Source organism: Equus quagga, chromosome 14 (genome assembly GCF_021613505.1).
Source record: "Equus quagga isolate Etosha38 chromosome 14, UCLA_HA_Equagga_1.0, whole genome shotgun sequence".
In the NCBI taxonomy this organism is placed as follows: Eukaryota; Metazoa; Chordata; class Mammalia; order Perissodactyla; family Equidae; genus Equus; species Equus quagga.
The window spans coordinates 95,436,041-95,455,835 of NC_060280.1; the positions used below are offsets into that span (position 1 = coordinate 95,436,041).

The 19,795-nt window shown below is 50.0% G+C and overlaps 1 protein-coding gene across 2 annotated transcripts in view; it reads right to left on the bottom strand.

The window, feature by feature from the left end:
• Positions 1-9,885, bottom strand: part of LOC124252566 (zinc finger protein 77-like) — a 16,977-nt gene extending 7,092 nt beyond the window's left edge. Inside the window, exon 1 of one of the 2 annotated variants that reach the window (XM_046686229.1) lies at positions 9,664-9,885. In XM_046686229.1, coding sequence (XP_046542185.1) covers positions 9,664-9,666 — 3 coding nt within the window. In that variant the 5' untranslated portion in view covers positions 9,667-9,885. Of the gene's footprint in view, positions 1-7,802; positions 9,426-9,663 lie in introns of those variants that run through there. The other variant, XM_046686227.1, reaches the window with a different exon arrangement.
• Positions 9,886-19,795: the final 9,910 nt, after the last annotated feature.

The window sequence follows — 19,795 nt, forward strand, 5'->3', positions numbered from 1 at the left end:
AGGTGAAAGGCTTTTTAAAAGAAATCTAACACATAAGCGCATAAACAGCACAACGCGTCAAAATCAGGTTCAGGACCAGCCTCGGCGGCCTTGTGGTGGAGTTCGGCGTGCTCCGCTTTGGTGGCCCGGGCTCAGTTCCCAGGTGCAGACATACAGCACTCCTCTGGGAGGGGCCATGCTGTGGTGGCCCACATCCAAAAACAGAAAAACATCAAGTTCATTTTGTCCAGAAAGGCAAGATGGATGCAATGTTGACTCTTCAGTGGGTATGTGTCCCAGCAATAGAAAGACATGCCTGTCCCCATCAGTGTTCATCTGTGACAAGACAGGTGAGAGACCAGAAAGGAACACTCATTATCAGGAAAAAATGGCATCTAGAGAGACCCAGAGCCAACGTCCTACTTAACGCGAAACGTGACAGCTGTTCCCTCCGAGACCAGGAAGGAGGGGAGGCGGCGCCTGTGTGCAGTTCTCCCCGCGAGGCCGGGCCAGCGCTGCAGCGGGGACAGGAAACGGGTAAAAGCTCTGCAAAGGGGAGAATCGACACTGCGTGGTTAGAGGGCAAGATCGGTAGGGAGAAATCCCCAAGTGCTAAGGACACATTATTAACACTTGTAACCGGCTTAGCGAGGGTGCCGGGGAAAAGTCTAACATTCACAGGTCACTTTCAGCTCCGAGTGCAGTGACAGGAGGAAAATGACCTTTTAAAGGAGATGATTTAGTCTGTTTCTCCCACTCTCCCGGGCACCCAACCTGCCGTGGCCACCAACTGTCAGGATGTGACATGTGCTAAGAAGGACCCGCAGATGGAACTGGAAGCCTTACGTGCTATTTCTCAAGGAGAGGGCAGTTTCTGGGAATTCAGTCCAGTTTCCTTTCAATATGGGGTGAAAATGGTGCTCCCAAGGCCTGGGGAACAAGATATTTACTGGGCAGAAACAGCCCAGACGTGCCCACCGCGTGCCGGCAGCGGAGCACAGCGTGGCAGCTCCTCTCGGAACCGACACAACCCAGGGACTGTCTGAGCCGCCAAGGACAGTTCCTGAAGGGCCACCCCACTAATCCTGCGATGCGTACACGCAGCAGCATCTCAGATGCGACTCCTAACGCGGCCCCACCACGTGAGAACAAAGGCAAAAAGAAGAGCTTCTCGAAGTGCAGAATCGTAAGACGGCAGATAGAACCGGGGGAACTGGAAGGACGGCCGGGCTGACGAAGCCTCGTAAGCACAGTTTTTCCTCTTCTGTGTTGGGAACAACCCAGTCCTTCCCTCCTGCGAGTTGTCCTGTGTGTGTCTCCTCCGCCTCCTCAGGGAACACTTCACTGCTGACTTCTGCTCACCCACGTGCGGAGGTTTGCCCCACACGAAGCAGTTCTCTGAGACACCAGCAGAGTGTCCTACACGTTAACTCAGTTCTGACACCATGTACCCGGAGATAGCGTCAGATCCCACAGGTAAGGGCTCAGGACCAGGAGGCCCCCAACCTCCCCAACACACACTTCAGAGGCCAGTCACGAGCCTAGGTTGTCACCTGTGCTTGTGACCAACGGGCTAAAGATCAGAGGTTCCAAGGACCCCTCCTTGGCTTTCATCAATTTGCTAGAGCAGCTCGCAGAACTCCGGGAAACATTACTTACGTGCAGCAGTTTATTAAAGGAAGTGATGAAGGATGCAGACACACATCCAGATGGAGGGCGTGGAGCTTCCATGCCCCGTCCAGGCTCAGCACCCTCCCTCCACCTCCACCCGTCACCAACCTGGAAGCTCCCTGAACCCACACTATTGGGATTTTTATAGCGGTTCATCATGTAGGCAAGATCGATCATTAACTCCATTTTGAGCCCTTCTCCCCTCTTAAGAGAATTGGGAGGGGCAGGGTCAGGGCTGTAAATTCCAAGCTTCGAATCATGGCTTGGTCTTTCTGGTGACCAGACCTCATTAGGGAGCCCACCCAGAGTCCCCACATTAGAACAAGACACTCGTGTCACCCGGGAAATTCCCACGGTGTCAGGAGCTGGGGAGACAACAACACGTATTTCCTACTATCTCATAAGCCTTTAAGCACAATTGGCTCTAAAGGTGACAAATTGTGCTCCAACTTGGAGACGAGGAAAGAGCATCCTTTAAAAAGTAAACTGGGCATGTCTACGGATGGCTAATTTTCAACAAGGGAGCCAAGCACACACAATGGAGAAAGGAGAGTCTCTTCAACAAACGGTGTTAGGAAAACTGGACAGCCACACGCAAAAGGATGAAAGTAGACCATTCTCTTACACCATGCACAAAAATTAACTCAGAATGGATTAAAGACTTGAATGCAAGACCTGAAACCATTACTTCTAGAAGAAAACACAGACAGCACTCTATGACATCCGTCTCAGCAGCATATTTTCAAGTGCCATGTCTGACTAAGCAAGGGAACCAATAGAAAAAATAAACAAATGGGACCACATCAAACTAAAAAGCTTCTGCACAGCAAAGGGAACCATCAACAAAATGAAAAGTCAACCTAACAATTGGGAGAAGATATTCGCAAATCATATGTCTGATAAGAGGTTAATCTCCAAAATATATAAAGAACTAATACACCACAACAACAAAAAAACTAACAACCCAATTAAAAAATGGGCAAAAGATCTGAATAGACATTCCACCAGAAAAGATATACAGATGGCCAACAGGCACATGCAAAGATGCTCAACATCACTAACTATCACAGAAATGCAATCAAAACTAAGATGAGATATCATTCACTCCCGTCAGAATGGCTATAATTAGCAAGACAGGAAAGAACAAGTGTTGGAGAGGATGTGGAGAGAAAGGAACCCTTGTACACTGCTGGTGGGAGTGCAAACTGGTGCAGCCGCTATGGAAAGCAGTATGGAGTATCCTCAGAAAATTAAGAACAGACCTGCTATATGATCCAGCTATTCCACTGCTGGGTATTTATCCAAAGAACTTGAAAATGCAAAGGCATAAAGATACACGCAGCCCTATGTTCATGCAGCATTATTCACAATAGCCAAGACGTGGAAGCTACGTAGCCGCCCATCAAGGGACGAATGGATAAAGAAGAGGTGGTATTTATACACCAGGGATACTACTCAGCCATAAGAAACGATGAAATCCGGCCATTTGTGACAACATGGATGGACCTTGAGGGTATTATGCTGAGTGAAATAAGGCAGAGGGAGAAAGTCAAATACTGTAGGCTCTCACTCACAAATAGAAGATAAAAACAACAACAAACAAACACATGGAGACAGAGATTGGATTGGTGGTCACCAGAGGGGAAGGCTGTGGGGGGAGAGCGAAAGGGGTGATCAGGCATACGGGTGTGGTGATGGATTCTAATTAGTCTTTTGTGATGATCATGATGTAACCTACAAAGAAATCGACATAGAATGAAGCACACCTGAAATGTATATGATGTTACAAACCAGTTACCTCAATTAAAACAATTAAATAATTATTTTTTAAAAAGTAAACTGGGGGGACAGCCCCACAGCACGGTGGTTAACAGAGTGTTCCACTTTGGCAGTCCAGGTTCACAGGTTCGGGTCCAAGGTGTGGACCTACCCACTGGTCAGCCATGCTGTGGCAGCATTCCACATATAACATAGAAGAAGACTGGCTCACAGTTAGCTAAGGGTTAATCTTCCTCAGCAAAAAAAAGAGGAAGATTGGCAACAGATGTTAACTCAGGGCGAATCTTCCTCAGCAAAAAAAAAAAAAAAAAAGTAAACTTGGTCTAAAATCCTTCCTGACTCTCCTGGTAGGCAGCGGCTTTTTATAAAATTCTTGGTATACTTCTCAGGTAAAACTTTTGTCAGGTGACAGTTCACAGAGAGGTGTGGTTGTATTAAATTATTTTCACAAACCTGCCTCCGTCAAAGGTGAACGTGTCATGTGTGAGTGAACTTTATAAAGGCTGCTGAGCTTTGAAAGTGGACAAATATGAGGAATAAATAATAATCAGTGTTAATTTATAAGATCTTATTCTAGCGGATGTGACATTTCTTTAAAGGCATAGGGAGCCCTTTCCAAACTCTCATCCCAATGGAGCAAATTCCGAGTGGACAGTTATCCCACCGCATGGCCGCTGGTGATGGACTCTCATCTTAAGTCAAGTCTCCATCTCGTCTTTCTCTTTATCACGGAAGCAGAAATTGCCCTGAGAAATTTCAATACTGGTGTTGGAACCTTATACATAATCCTCTGAGTTACTTTTTATGTTTCAAAGGTGAAAGTTCCTCCTTAGTAAATAGATATCTGCTTACACTTGTCTCTTGGTGGCGACAAGACATTTGCGGTCATAAGCTCCCTCACTGGCGTGTGGAGGAGGATATCAAGACACATCTGCCCAGTGACTGAGGACAAGTGCTGGTTCCTGTTGGAAGCACGGCTCTGCTGCACGCACCACGACGGGAGGAAAAGAGGCCTGCATTTGTCACTTTTGTCTTGTTGGAGACAATGAATTTAAGAAATCTGTCGTTATCTTCTACTCTGTTTTTAGCTGTTTGATCACTGACGTCTTGTAAATGGATCAACAGAAAACCACATTTCGGTCCGGCCTCTTTTCAGAGTCTTTCCAAGTATCCAAATGCATTCCTCGCCCTGGGCTCTTGGTAACGACAGACACAGAAATCTCTCCAACGCTGAACAGAGGTAGATGCTTGCTTTTTAAAATCATTAATAGAGGAAACTAACGGTGAAACTAATCAAGAAAAAATATTGTAACAGAAGGAAACATTTGCCTTTATTCACAGCTTACGTGATTGTGTGTCACACCCAAAACACGAGGAAGATAATCACAGAATCAGATTTTTACTAAGTTTCTAGAATGCAAACTCATGAGAATAAACCTCAAAGTATTCTCAATCATTAGAATCAACACTGAAAACTAAATTCCTAAAATAGCCTTTTTAAATTGCTATTAAAATTAATTTTCTTTAAGGCCTAAAATAGGTCTAATGAAGGATATCAAATGATTTAATGGAAATATTTCAAAAGGCCATGAAATGACACCAGAGTGCAGTAAGAAATGGAGAGCCGGCGCGTGTCCTCAGGAAGGAGACCTCGACGTCAGCTCTCCCAAAGAGGTCAGGAGTTGCAGGAAAATTCCATTAAATCTACAACAAAGCTTGCTTTGGGATTCGTTTTGAGTTTTTGTTTTGTTTTGTTTTGTTTGAATTTAAGAAAAAGGAGCTACCTGTAAAAACTGAAATGACACACAAATTCTAAGACTAGCTGACATTTCCTATAGAAGGAGATGGGAATTTCCCTAACAGACATCCAAGCTTTTTAAACTCCAAGGGTCAGGACAGGATGGCGACCAGAGGGACGGACAAGGACACCAATGGAGACAATGGACGCCCTGAAACAGGCCCCCGATGTTGGCACGTGGACCTGCCCCAGAGCATGCGCTGCCAGGCGGTGGAGAGATGGGGACACGGTGACACGTGGGGCAGTGACGACTGGTGATCTACAGGCGAATAAGGGACCGTTTTCCTGATCAACCTCACGGACAATAACCAGCTCGCTGCAGATTTAAGAGTGGGAGACGAGAGGAGGACACTGAGAAGAAGTGATAGGTAAATGAATTTATGACTTCAGAGTTGGGAGACTATTCTTATAGAAGAAAAAAACAGTCAGCTACAAGGAAGAGACTGAGAAAGCCGAGTCTGTTCAATTAAGAAGCGTCCATCTAAGTGCAGAGTAGAGTAGACAGAGAGATGATAAACCACAACCTGGGAGGAGATACTTGCAACACCTAGAAATGAAAAAGGATGACTGTCCAGACCATGGAAAGAAAACGTGAGAAATGAGCAAACACACAAATGAATGAGAGGTGAGAAAATATCTGAAATCCATCTGACAGAAGATGAACTGCCACCTGAGACATGCTCATCCCCAACGGGAATCAGTTCAGACCAATTTGGAACCCCAGGAGACCCCGTTTCACACACTCGAGATGGACAACTTAGTGAACTCCAAGTGCTGGAAATGACGCGGAATAAACACACGTGTGACAGTCAGACACTTGATCCCGACACTCCTTCACCAGCATTTCCTAGGAAACTGGGACTTACCCATAATCTACAACTCTGCAATTTTTCCCCAAGATGTGAAACACTGATGACCCATTTGCACTTGGAGATAAAAACAGAGATGCCTGCAGGCGCACTGCCAACAGAAGGAAAAAAACTTGAGACGAGCCAGGCCCTGCAAGGAGTGGAGTGGATGAGGAACCGGGTGAGCCCAGCCTCAGACGCCAGCACGTGTGACACACTGGGGCCGAGGAAGCACAGAGAAGCCTTCCGTGTGACATGGATGCTGTATCCTGGTGACATTCACTCCCTGCAAATTCAGCAGAGGCGGAACCACACAGAGCCCTGCTTGGTGACAGAGAACAGACGGAAAGCCACAAAGAGAAACACAAAGAAGCAGGACGGTGGTCACCCGGGGGGGCAGCACGCAAGGAGATGCCACCACCCAACCAAGAAAATCAAAACCTCACACCTTCACGTAACAGAACAAAAGTCCAAGCGCTCGGGCGCCCTGGGGTCACAGGGCGCAGACCCCGTCAAGGACACACCGGGAGGAGCAGCGCGGTGGGAGCCAGCGCAGGGCAGCACCTGCTCCACAGCGACAGGGACACGGAAGGCACGAGGTGGAACCTGGTCCTGAGCTGGGCGGGGTCCCCCTGCGGGGAGGTGGGCAGGCGGCCCCTCCCAGGGCAGGAGGGACAGAACCCGGGGCTGCGCTCAGGCCGGCTCCCTCCTCAGGGCGGACGCGCCCCTCCTCCCGGGCCTCCTTCTCAGCAAAGAGGAGCCGCTCCGAGCTCCCGCTCCGCCCCGTATAGACGCTCCTTTCACAGACCCTCTCACCAGCAGGGACCCCCGGGAGCCCGCCCCACGTCTGACCCTCACAGACTCACTCAGCGCGCAGCACACTCAGCTCCACCCACTCCATGCACGATGCCGCGCCGAACCCCAGGAAGCAGCCCCAGGGCCGCCCCACGCCCCCAGCACACCCGCAGGGGCATCTCCCCACCCTGCTCTGCGGCTCCTCTCAGCATCTGCAGCTCCTCCCGCCCTGCGTCTGGGGCTGGAGTCACCGCAGGGGGACATCCCGCTGCTCCCTCCGTCCCCTCCCACGCAGGCCCAGCTGTAGGCCAGCGTGTCCCCAGCCCAGGACATGCACCTGCTCCCAGCACCATGGGACTTTCAAATGGGACCGAGACCCCGTCCCAGTGTGTTGACAAATAAAAATGGCAAGCAATAGGATATATTGGAGTATACGAGGAAGCCATTTGGTATAAACCTAATTCGGCCTGACTTTGTTTTTTCCAAAAGGGCCTGACTGTGGCTGTTGACCACACGTTGTATATCTGCTTAGACATTTCCTGTGGCCAGAACAAAGGCCCTTGAGATAAAGGTGCAACTTCCCCCCACATTGGCATTTCCTTAGGGATAAGCATCTTTCCTTAGGCTAGGAACTGATTGCTGCACTCACCTTTGACCACCCAGCTCACCTGTGACCACCCAGCTGGAGACAACAGACCTGCCACCCTGCTGTGTTCACTGAGACAGAAGGCCTACCTGCTGTTTCCATCAATCGCTGCAATGACAGAGCAGTCTCGCGACTATTGTAAAAGGGACATTTCAATCCTATGTGAAACATCCTCTCTGGGGGTACATAACCACTCTGTGCACCCCACTTCTTTGGTGCCCTTTCTTCCTTTGAGAAGAAAGGCCCCGGGTTATAATCCTCAGACTTAAGCTCAGAATAAACTCACCCAAATTTTCATTTATAGATGAAAATATTTTCGTCGACAGTGTGAACGGGAACCGCAGAGTCACTGCTCCCCTGCGTCAAGCACAAAGCAGGGGAGGGAAACTCCGGGGCACTTTATGGTTTAAGTAACTGGTCACTGCTCATCCCTCTCAGAGAACAGACACGAGGTCACTATCGTCCTCATGACGACAAACTAAGTTAAGGAATCAGCACTCGACACGTCTTGGTCACAGATCACATGTCACAGAATCTGCATTAACCTCTGACGACCAGCTATTAACAGGAAGTGGGACAGGATCACAGTGTCACAAACTGCCCCCTGCATGGCAGTTTCTCTACGATTTTCATGAACCTCTTTACCCCGTGACTCCACCGCCCACAGGAAGGAGAGGAACGCATGCACTGTCCCCGCAGTTCTCCTGGAAGAGAGGACGCGCTCTGCACGGACACACTGTCCCCAGCGGTGTCTCTGGTTCAGTCTCAGAACAACACAAGTCAGCAGAACAAGGCAGAGACCTGACCCCTGACGCCCACATGACAAGGAAGAAAGGAGGGAAAACGGGTCCAGTCCCTTCACCGCTGCTGGAGCTGAGGCAGGAACGGGAGAAACTGTGGGTGCTGGAGGGTCACAGAGGCGGAGCCCAAGGGGTCAGGTGGCAACGCTGAATCCTCCCTGAGACATCGGAAAACATCCATCAAAGGTGAATGGAACCCCCCATCTAAGACACACAGACAAGTTGTAACTATGACACAGCCAGAGGGAGCCCTCTAAATCTGCATTCTGTGTCTGTTCAAGGATTAATCGATCCGCTCGTCCCCACCGACGAGCAGAACAAACTGCGTGTCGGCCACGCTGCTTCAGCCTCTCCTCCGCAGACGCCGCCCTGGGCCGCCCGCAGCCCGGGCCCGCAGACGGCCCCTCCGAGGACGGGCTGCGCTCGGGGACCTGCCATCAGCACCACACCCGGCCTCCCGCTCCGTCCGCTCCAGACAAACGCCGCCCAGCTCCTGCGGGTCCTCCGGCCACAGCGCCCCCTCCCGCGGAGCCCCTGCCCCGGGCGCGTCCCTCCTCCCGCCCCTGCGGTCCCTCTCCGGAAGGAAAGTGTGCTCACTGAGCTCGGATGCTTCGTCTCCACCGCCTGACCCCTGCGCACCATCGCCCCCTCCTTCCCAGACGCTCTCGGCCTCCGCGCGCCCCGCAGGCCCGACCCCCGCCCGTCGGAACGAGCGCTCAGATGCAGAAATGGAGTCACTTATGCTAAGCCACACGCCACCAAACTGAGACGACTGCAGTTTCTGCCTCTCCCAGGAATGCAATCTGAAACCAGTCAATCAGGAATTACCTGGCCAGCAGTAGCGAGGTCATCCGCCTGATGGACCTGACCTTGCCACAAATAATGCACTTTCTGCTAACATAACTTCCTTGTTCCCGCTCCCTTCTGCCTGCGAGAGCCTTTCATTTCCTACTGCTCCTCCAGGCTCCTTCCAGCTGCCCGATTCATGAATAAACATTCGTGGGAAAACACTCGTTGGAAAAAACCAATGTGATCTTTAAAATCTACGAGTTGAATTTGGTTTTTTAACAGGATTACAGCCTCTCCTTAACCCAGCAGGATTTGATTTTATCTGTCAGGTCCAAGTCCGGTCCCCCACCGGTCCGCCCCCAGCCCTGATCGCCCGCCCGGGGTCGTCCCGTCCCCCTCGGACCCCCGCCCGGCCAAAGACTCGGGTGGGACCCGGGACCCCCATGCGGCCGAGGGCGGGGACTCGGGTGGGACCCCCGTGGTAGCGGGGAGACCCGGGCCCTCGGCCGCTTCCAGCCGGTTCCGGTCGGTTCGAACCGGCCCGGCCCGCGTACTCACCATCTCCGCCCGCTCCGGACTCTCCGCGCGTCCTCCCCGCGGCCCCGGCAGGTGAGAGCCACCGGACGGGACACCTGGGGCCGCGCGGGGCAGGCGCGCGCGGGGCCGCGGCCGGAAGAGAGGAACGTCCACGCGGTTGCGAGCGCGCCCGCCCCCGGCTCTGATTGGACTGTTCTCCCGGACCCCGCGTGCTGATTGGACGGTGCTCCGGCCCCTTCACTGTCTTGGCCCCTTATTGGACAGTGCTCTTAGACCCTCCCCCCGACGCCCGTGATTGGACAGCGCCTCAGAGCCCGCACCCCTATCCTTTTATTGGCTCATTCCCTTCTGGGTCCCGCCCCAGAGCTCCTGATTGTTTCTCGTCACGGCCCCCCTTATTCCTGATTGGACAGCGTTCCAGTCCCTGTATCCTGAGTGATAGGCGGGGGCGGAGCTCACGTGGCTGAGCCGGGCGGAAGTGCTGTTTCTAGCTCTCAACCCTTCCCTGCCCGACCTCCTCTGTGGACCCGGACCGACCGGCTCGGGTCGTGGGCTCCGAGCGGAATGCGCTTCCAGCCGGACTGATCCGACGTCTGCCTGCAGCTCCGCGGCCCCGCCGGCGTCCTCCTGGACCGCGAAATCCCGACTCAGTTTATCCGCGGAGCGCCCCCTCTCCGGACCCTGGTCAGAGCAAGACGGCTTGGTGACCTCCGGGGTCAGGGGTCGGCCCGGGGACCAGGTCACCATAGATCTGTGCCCTTTGCAAAAGAGCAAAAACACTCAACAGTGAACGTCACCGCCTGCAGGGCAGGGCCCGGGTCAGTTTTGACGTGTGACCTTTGACACCGGCAGGCCCAGCCGCCCTTCCCTGCCCCCACCTTTGGGGCTGACCAAGGTTCACCAGGTCCCATTTCTTACCCAACCTGTCAGTCTTCCCTCCCGACGGGCCCTGCACTTTGGGTCGCCCCCCAATTCTGAGCAAGCCCGGAGATGCTGTCCAAGCCCCTGGTCCGCTTCTGCCGAGAATGGGCTGACCCCAGGAGGCCCCGTGCTGTCCAACCGTGTGATCCTGCAGCCAGCTCATCTGCCCGGTTTCCCCTGCTGCCCCCTTTACATAGAAACGAGAAGCCCTTTTCCGTCTGAGTCGAGATCTTGCACGTTGCTCAGATATGAGCCTTGTCCCTATTGCAAGAATCTTTGCGAATGAAGTTTCTCCGTATCTAAGGGTAGATTTGTTTTTTATTAGGCATGCTTTCAATCAAGAAACCTGCAGCTTCCTGAGAGCTTGGTGCCGGTGGGAAGTTGGAACACTAGCCCAGGGGCGGGAACTCTTGTCAGAACCACCACAACACGTGAGATGTGTTCGTGAAAATTCTCAGGTGTACAATTTACACTGAAAAGAAATTTATTTTAGGTCAGTTTTTGAGGATGTCCCTGGAGAACTTTGAAATGTAAAAGGCTATGATATCTCTAAGGCAACTGAATTCCTATTCAACCAATTCAAGAAAAAAACAGGAAAAGCTCATATGAATTTGGGATGGACCAGACAACTCTTAAAGCACCTACAGAATGGGCTAAAATGCCTAATGCATTGAATAGGCTGCCCATTTCAGAAAAATATTTCCAGAGGCTGGCCCCGTGGCCGAGTGGTTAAGTTCGCGCACTCCACTGCAGGCGGCCCAGTGTTTCATTGGTTCGAATCCTGGGCGCGGACATGGCACTGCTCATCAAACCACGCTGAGGCAGCGTCCCACATGCCACAACTAGAAGGACCCACAATGAAGACTATACAACTATGTACCGGGGGGCTTTGGGGAGAAAAAGGAAAAAAAGAAAATCTTTAAAAAGAAAAATATTTCCAGTTCGAGATGGGATTGGAAGTACTTTCTCCGATATTACGTGTCATTTTATGTATAAACAGTATTTTTAAAATTCATTTTTCTGGGTTGTATTTTATAAGTTTTAAAGATTGTGTTGCTGGTGGGACACAACACAACACTGGAGCAGTTGACAGGCAGATCTCTTTGTTACTTACAGCCCCAGACAAGGGAAAGATGCCAGGCTGGGCCACCGGGGGTTGCACCCAGGGCCAGGGTAACAGCAAGCTGCAGCTGTGTATGGTGTTGATTTCTGCATGGCAAGCAGAGTTGGGGTAAGCTGGCTTTGCGGGCTCCCAGGGGATCAGCTAATTTGAATCACTCTGGGCTTGGGGCGTAAGAGCTGTCCCGAGCTGTGTGGTACCCGGCCCAGGGGCTGTTGGGTGAAGGGGAATTGACAGTTTTTAGGCGGGACTTCAAACAGGCTCAAGACAGCACTTGTGAAATCTCATATTACAATTGGCCCCTTGATGTCTTGACATGAGTTTTGAGCTCAATTATTTGAGTGGCCCAAATAGCAGAGGAGAGCTCCAGAGAGGAGGGCGTGACTGGCCCTAAACAGCCTGAAAAAATTTCATTATGACACAAAAAGGAAAAAAATGAATGGAAGCACGACAGGACCCCGGAAACCGGCTGGTATCCAGGCTGCCACTAATTTGGTGTTAGCCAGGAGAATAAGTCAGTTTTGGCAGAGGCCTCTCGTAATATCGTGGTTAAATTATGGAGTGTGCTCAGGTGGGAGTTAAGTTTTTGATGACGAAGATTTCGTGATCCAGGCTTTTTGGGAGAGTGGCTACCTTATAGTATTGTTATTTCACGTACAAGAAGTATCAATCACATGGCAACACGTCCTTGACCGGTTATTAGCAAATCAAGGACCATTCCATTGTCACGACCGTTTATGCCAGGGTTGCTTGACCAAGGAGGCCTAAGATTTGTTGCACTTGAGAAATAGGAGGGATGAGAGTTTGGGGCATTTGCAGGTTGGCGTCAATGGTTTTCGCTTGTCGCATTAGGATCAGGGTCTCCGCGGCTGTTCCAGGAAGCCCCAAGTGCTGTCGAGTCCCGTATTGTAGGCATGAACCGACACTGAATATGCAGACGGACAGTGGCCAGGCCATGTGTAAAAAGAGAACTCTGACCCACAGCAACCAGCCCAAGAAAACAACCCATTATCTAGAGGAACCAGCCCGGGAAGCCAGCCTGCTATGCTCAGACCTCTATCTCAGGCACACAGTCCTGGAAGCCGAACGAGCTCTGGAACAATTGGCCCCAAATGGCCAGAACTTGATTAATAACTGATTCTTTTTTTTGTCTCTGCTTCCAACTTAGGACAAGCCACAGAAAGCTGAATGTCCCCCCAGCCAATGGCATAGGATGCCCCGCCTCCAGCTAGTTGCCTTCAGCCTCCAATCAGGGCATGAAAAGCCTTCCCTTTTTCCCACCATGTATCTTTCCCACTCTCCTGCCTGTCTTTGGGTCTCTGACAAATGTGAGTGACAGCGACCGACTCCGCTGCTCTAGCAAGCTCTGAATGAGTAGCCCCTGCTTGTTCTCACTTGGGTGGTCTTTGCTCATTTCCGCAGGGCCTGGCAAGTCGATGACGTGTGGCGGTGGGGGCAGAAGGACTAACTTTTCCATAAGCAGAAAGGCTGAGGCAGGCCTGAGCGCATGTGGTGTGTGGCTTGGAGGTGGTGGAAAGCGCCCCTTGGAGAGGGGATAAGTGCCATTTTTTGTCGGGTCACAATAGAGTCCTGTGCATTATCTTTAGATTGCAAAATAAGCAACTGGGAATTATCAAAGATCCAGAGTGGAGGAGGGCAGTGGGTTTTGTTGGGCAGATGGCAGGGGTGTGGGTTGTCCATTAGGTGGCTCATACGTGCTATGTGGTCACTTGTGATGAGGGGGCGCCCCAGTTACAGGGGAGGTGGCCGCCTGGAAGAGATCTTAATTTCCCAATAATTTTCATCTCGGGGAGAGAAATCACCTGGATAAATGTTTGGGGAGGGGTATGTGGGAGCAGGCTGATGGCAAATCCAACAGCTCTGAACAATCAGTGCCCCACAGCCCGGAGCCCGGCTCAGTGAAGCGTTGTGTATGTTGGATCTCATAAATATCCGCGGGGCTGGCAATGGGTTCGGATTTCATTTGCTGTGAAGAGCGAGCAGGTCAGGCTCTGTTAGGATAAGAGAGAGTGAGGTGTGGATGTGGATAATGAGGAAGGGGGAGGAGTGGTTTGAGCACTGGGCAGCTGACAGAATTCTGCTTGCCTAGGAGAGCATATAGCACGGGTGCTTGTGTCAGATGACCCTTTAGGTGGGGTACTGGCGGGCACCCGAATCTTGGTGGCATTGGGAAGGCATTGGACTTGGTCCCCATTGGGCTTAACATGGAATAAGGTAGAATCAGAGAAGGCAGCACTCATGATTTGACAAGTGTCACAAAGCAAGGTTGGGTGGCAGGGCTAGCCAACTGCAGTGTCTGGAAAATGACCCCAGTCTGATGGGTCCTACCTTGTAAAACAGAACTCAACGGTGAGATTAGTCGCTGGAGAGCTGAGGGTGTCTGGGGTCTCCCATGGGTGGCGAGACTTTCCCAGCTCTGGTGTAGTTCGGGCTCCCAGTGTATGGTTAGAAGGTGGCGTCTTGAGCTGGGGTCATGTCATCTGAGGCAATGTCATCTCCAGTGAGGTCTGGGGTTGGCGTGGTGTCATCTCCAGTGAGGTCTTGGACTTAGGCCACGTTGCCTGGGGCAATGTGGGGCTGGAATATCCTTTCCAAGTGGCTCCCCACTTGGGTGGATGTGCAGTACACTTCTGTGGCCTCTGCGATATTGTCATGAGGCTGAGCCGCTCGCAGAATCTGAAGGCAACATTGGGCCTAGGAGCTTGACTTGCAAATACCTTGAAATCAAGGTGCACAGCTAGCTAGGGTGACAGTGGCATCGTGAAACCACCATCCTTGGACCTGACTGGCCCAAGTCAAGCCCCAGGTAAGGGTGGCTGCGTCTAAAAGCTCCCAATGGTCCCGGGTTTTGCCCAGAAGGGTGATGAGCTGGTTCTGGTACAAAGAGATTTTAAATCACATGGTCTGCCTTGGATGTATGTTATTCATAGAGTGTCAGCTGGTTTGCCAGTTAAATACCTATGGCTGAGGCTGGAGCTCCAGCATTAGTCTATAAGGATTTAGTTAATAAGAACACATCAGTATTGGTTCATTATTTGTAACAAATGTACCAGACTAAGATATTAATCACAGGGGGAAACCAGATGTGGGATATATGGGAAATCTGTACTATCTGTACATTTTTTCCTGCATATCTAAAATCATTCTAAAACATAAAGTGAATGTTAAAAAAAAGTTATGACATTGTGATGCTATAACATGGATGAGCTTGGAAGACATTAGGCTGAGGGAGATAAGCCAGACAGAAAAGGACACACACTGCGTGGTCCACTCACAGGAGGTCCCCAGAGGAGCCACATCCACAGAGACAGAAAGTAGATGGGGGGGGCCAGGGGCTGGGGGAGGGGTGGGGAGTCAGTGTTTAATGTGGACATAGTTTCAGTTTGGGAAGATGAGAAAGTTCTGGAAATGGATGGAGGGGATGGTTGCATGACAGTGTGAGTGTACTTAACGCTACTGAGCTGTGCGCTTAAAATGATTCAGATGGTCAATTATATATCATGTTTTACCACAATAAAAACAAAAGTTATGACAAAATGAGACCAAATGTATCATGCATATTAACAAGTGTGAATTGGCCTAACTCACCATTAAGTAGGAAAAGGTTCTCAGTCTGGCTCAGAAAACAAGATGCACTTACAGACGGTAGGCAGAAGACACGTGTAAAATGAAGTGATTCAGGAGGCAAGAAGGAGCGAGAGGTACAAAGATGTATCAGGGAATTGAAAACAAAAATGAGAGGTGGGGTGGGTATAGTGATGTGAGAAAACATAAAATTCAAGACAAGACCATTGGATGAGATAATGAAGGACACTTGTTGATGCTAGAAGTCACAATTCAGGACAAAGATAAAACATTTATGAACAGGATATAGTTCATGGATCTATGGAACGCAACACCGTGACAAAAGACAATATGAATTTGTCTCAGGTGCCACATTCCAAAACACAGATTATAAATTAAGGCATAAAGAAAACATCCACAGTTTCCAGAAAGTAGAAATACTCTCAGATCACAATGCAAAAAATAAATATAAAAAATGAGAAATTGTGAACAAAAACAAAAACCAGAAAGGCCTTTCCACTTGGAAATGTAAAAACCTTCTGTTACACAAATCTTGGGTACAAAGGGAAGTAGAAACTGAAACACAAGAATTTATCCCAAGACACCCAGGAAACCACAGGTGTGGGCTTAGGAGAGACCCCTCTGGCGTGTTAACACGCGCGGGTGCAAAGGGAGTTTCAGCCATCGGCTCACTGAGCCCACTCGTGCTTCCAGACGAGCTCAGGCCTGGACACATACATCCTTTTCCCACTTTGCCAGTTTACAGTCCAGCGGATCAGACAACACCCAGCTGAGGACGCTCATCACGGGTCCTTGTTATGCGGTGGCCTCATAGTCTGGGGGCCACTGGCAAACCAGGCTCTTTTTCAAACTGAGAAGATTTTTCACCAGAAGGGAATGTGACCTTACGCTCAAGTTCCAGGTTTCTGGGCTATGATTTCCCTATCTGGGGTTCCAGAAACCCCATAGATCATCCTCCAACACACCATTTGTTCCGTCGTGTCATAAAACCCAAATGGAAGGGCAGTTGCACTGAAACATGAAGCTGTTTCAGATTTGCCCTTGTTGTGGTTCTCGGCCACACTCAAAATTGGCACTCGCATGTGTCACCTGCTATGAGTCCCAGATAGCAGGCCCAGATATGGTACGTGTGGCCTCCATAACCTGAAGCTCCCCACCAACTTTGGTGCTCCTTAATTTCAGTGAGCGGCACAAAGTGCAGTAATTTATCTCCCACGTGTCATCCTGTTCTTGGACAGCCCAACCCCTAGGAAACTCAGTAATGTGATAGGCTCATGAACTTTCGCTGCATTTCTCTTCCACTGTCCGACGCGTGTTTCCGTCCTCTATTTGGACAAAGGTAGGACTGTTGATCGAGCAGGAAGACAACACTGGAAAATACACCGAGGGGCCTGCCAAACAAAGGGAAATGAATCCTGACTGCATCTCCTGGCAGAACGGGTGGAAGGCATTTGCTAAGCGATAGATGCCCAGCAGATGCTGGAAACCTGGGCTGTCTGCACCAGTAAAGACACACACGTGGAATACAGCTGTGACGAACATCTCAGCCTCATCAAGACTCTGATATCCCAAACTCGCCAACAACCGAAGGTTGTAATGAAAGAGCAAGGTACTTCGACGGCAGTACACGCTAATCTCTGAAATTCCTCCAGGAGCTAGGTGTTCCTTTGGCTTTGCTATCTTAAGGAACAGTTCCAGAAGCATCCCCTTGACCTTTCCCCAACAATAGGCTTCAACAACCAAGTTAGGAAACCAAAATGGCTACTTTGCTAGTTAATACGTACATCTATTCCTACTATCCATCCTGGGCCTGAAGAGCTAACCTATTTTCATATCTTTATTAGGCACATGTTGTTTACAATTTTGTAGGTTTCTGAGCATAGCCTTTGCACATTTTAATGGATTTTTATATTTTGGTTTTGATGTATAACAGCTTTAAAAATATTAACGATACTGCCTTTTTCTCAATACTACTGACATTTCCCACTTGGTGTTTCTTTCACCTTGTATTATTATTTGCGACATTTTAACTTTTTAATTTTTCAAATCTAGTCATGATTTTATATACATTTTTTTCTTTGTCCTGACTTTCACTCACTAAGTATACAGGAATACGGATGTTTTCTTCAGCATTTTTATGTTGTCTTTTTTTTTTATGTTTAAATCTTTAGTCCATTGGGAATTTATTCGGATGTAGCAGAAAGGACGGCTGCAGATTGCAAAGCGTCACATATTTTATTATATTCTTGTGTCTGTTTAAACTCTCACGGGCGTATGTGTTCATTCCAGGATTTCTCAACATAAACACTATTGATATTAGGGGTCAGATAATTCCTTGTTCTGGGGCCACTTCAATTATTTGTACTCATTAATTATTTTAATTGGTGATCTGATCAGAAAGTTCTTCCCCCCACTTCGTTTCCAAGATTTGCCTGGCTATTCCTTGCACTACCTTTCAGAGATTCTTCCAGAGTGATCTTACCAAGAGGCACAAAGCTCCTGATGCAAATTTGGTTGGGAATTTCTCTAAATTTCACGGCTGTGTTTAGAGAGCCCTGCGTCTGCACGGAGTTGTCTTCAATCCAATAAGTTGTCTTCAATCCAATAAGTTGTTTATATGTCCATGAAGATGACACCTCGGGTCCCTTCATCAGGAAACACCTGTAATGGTTCTCACATGGATCCTGCACTTATGTTAATGCACATGATTTTATATGTTTTTATATAAAATGTATATTTTATATAAAATTTTATATATTTTTCCAGAAAGTGCCATTTTAGTTCAATAATACATTTTATGATGTCTATTGCATATACTTAATAACTAGTAAATTGACTGTCATCAGTTCTAACATTTTTACAGTTGTTTGGTGTTTAGTTTCTCAAGAAGGCAATGCTATCACCTCCAATCACATTTCCTTCTTCTGTCCTGTTCTTTCTATCGATCATTGCGTTTTTTTCACATGATCTTATAGATTAAGGCAATGAAGAACAATTGTTTGCTTGTTCCCTTCGGGGGAAGTCTTAGTGGCGCGGGTTCCTCTGCAGGTTCGGCTCTCAAACACCTTCTGGGAGCAGGAGCCTGGCCTAGCAGTCACTGTCTGAAATTGATCAGAGAAACTTTAGCACTTGAATGATAGTAATAATAATAGGGGCACTCCGAATGGTGCTTCAGTGAGGTCAGGGAGACAGACAACAAGCACCTACACGAGCTCATATAAAAACGATGAGTATAAATGCAGAGACTCCTATGAGAGCGATTAACAAAAGGAAAGAATGCGCCACAAACGGCGGAGGGAGGCAGAGCCCTTGAAACCAAGACCAAGGGGCAGAAGAGGAGGCGCCGATCGCGGGGGAGGGAGGAGGGACGAGTACCCTGCAGGGGAAAGGTCACTGATTTTGCCACTGATTAACTGGATCTGGGGTGGGGGGTTAGGAGGGTGGTGCCGGACCCACGCGGACCTGCGGCTGCAGAAGCTCGGGCAGGCGGGGGTGCCGCGTGCAGACACTGTAAACAAAATACCCGAGAGAAGGACAAAGTATAAACGGAAACATTGAGAGGAAAAATTCTGACCACACATTCAGATGATATAAATGAAATCTTAAAGAAGCAAATCTGAATCGGATCTAAGTGCTCTTAATTTTTTAAAAAAATCAACAGATTTTGGGCTGGCCCCGTGGCCGAGTGGTTAAGTTCGCGCGCTCCGCTGCAGGCGGCCCAGTGTTTCGTCGGTTCGAATCCTGGGCGCAGACATGGCACCGCTCGTCAGACCACGCTGAGGCAGCGTCCCACATGCCACAACTAGAGGAACCCACAACGAAGAATACACAACTATGTACCGGGGGGCTTTGGGGAGAAAAAGGAAAAAAAAAAAAAAAAAAAAAAATCAACAGATTTTGAGACCAAACTAGAAAAAATAGGTTTCCCCTGAAAATTCAGGCATGACGATTGCAATTTTCAGTGTCGGTGCGGAAACTCTAGAGGTCGCGGTCCGCAAAGCTCCAGGCCGAACCCTGACCTCGGAGGTCACCAGGCCCTCCTGACCCGCCATGTCTCATCTTGTCCCGGCTCCGCAGGAAGGGGCGTTCCGCGGGGAAACTGAGTCAGGACTTCCCGGTCCAGGGGGAGGACAAGGAGGGGCCGCCGAGGGAGGGGCAGACGCCGGGCTGGCCGGGCAAAACCCGCTTCTGCTCGGACCCCCAGCCGGGCGGGCCGGGCGGGCGGGTCCGAATCCGGGGAGGCGGAGCAGGTAAGGGCTGAGACCGAGAACCGGCACTTCCGCCCGGCTCGGCCGCGTGATGTCAGGCCCCGCCCATCACAAGGGCGTGCAGAGGGGCAAATTGCCCAATCAGCGGCGTCGAGGCCAATAGCCCTGCCCAGTCAGAGTCTCTGGGAGGGGGAGTGGCTGGACTACCGCCCAATCAAGACGTTGAGGGCTGCAGCGCCGTCCAATCAGGCCCGGGGGCGGGCGCGCTCGCAACCGCGTGGACGTCGCTCTCGTCCGG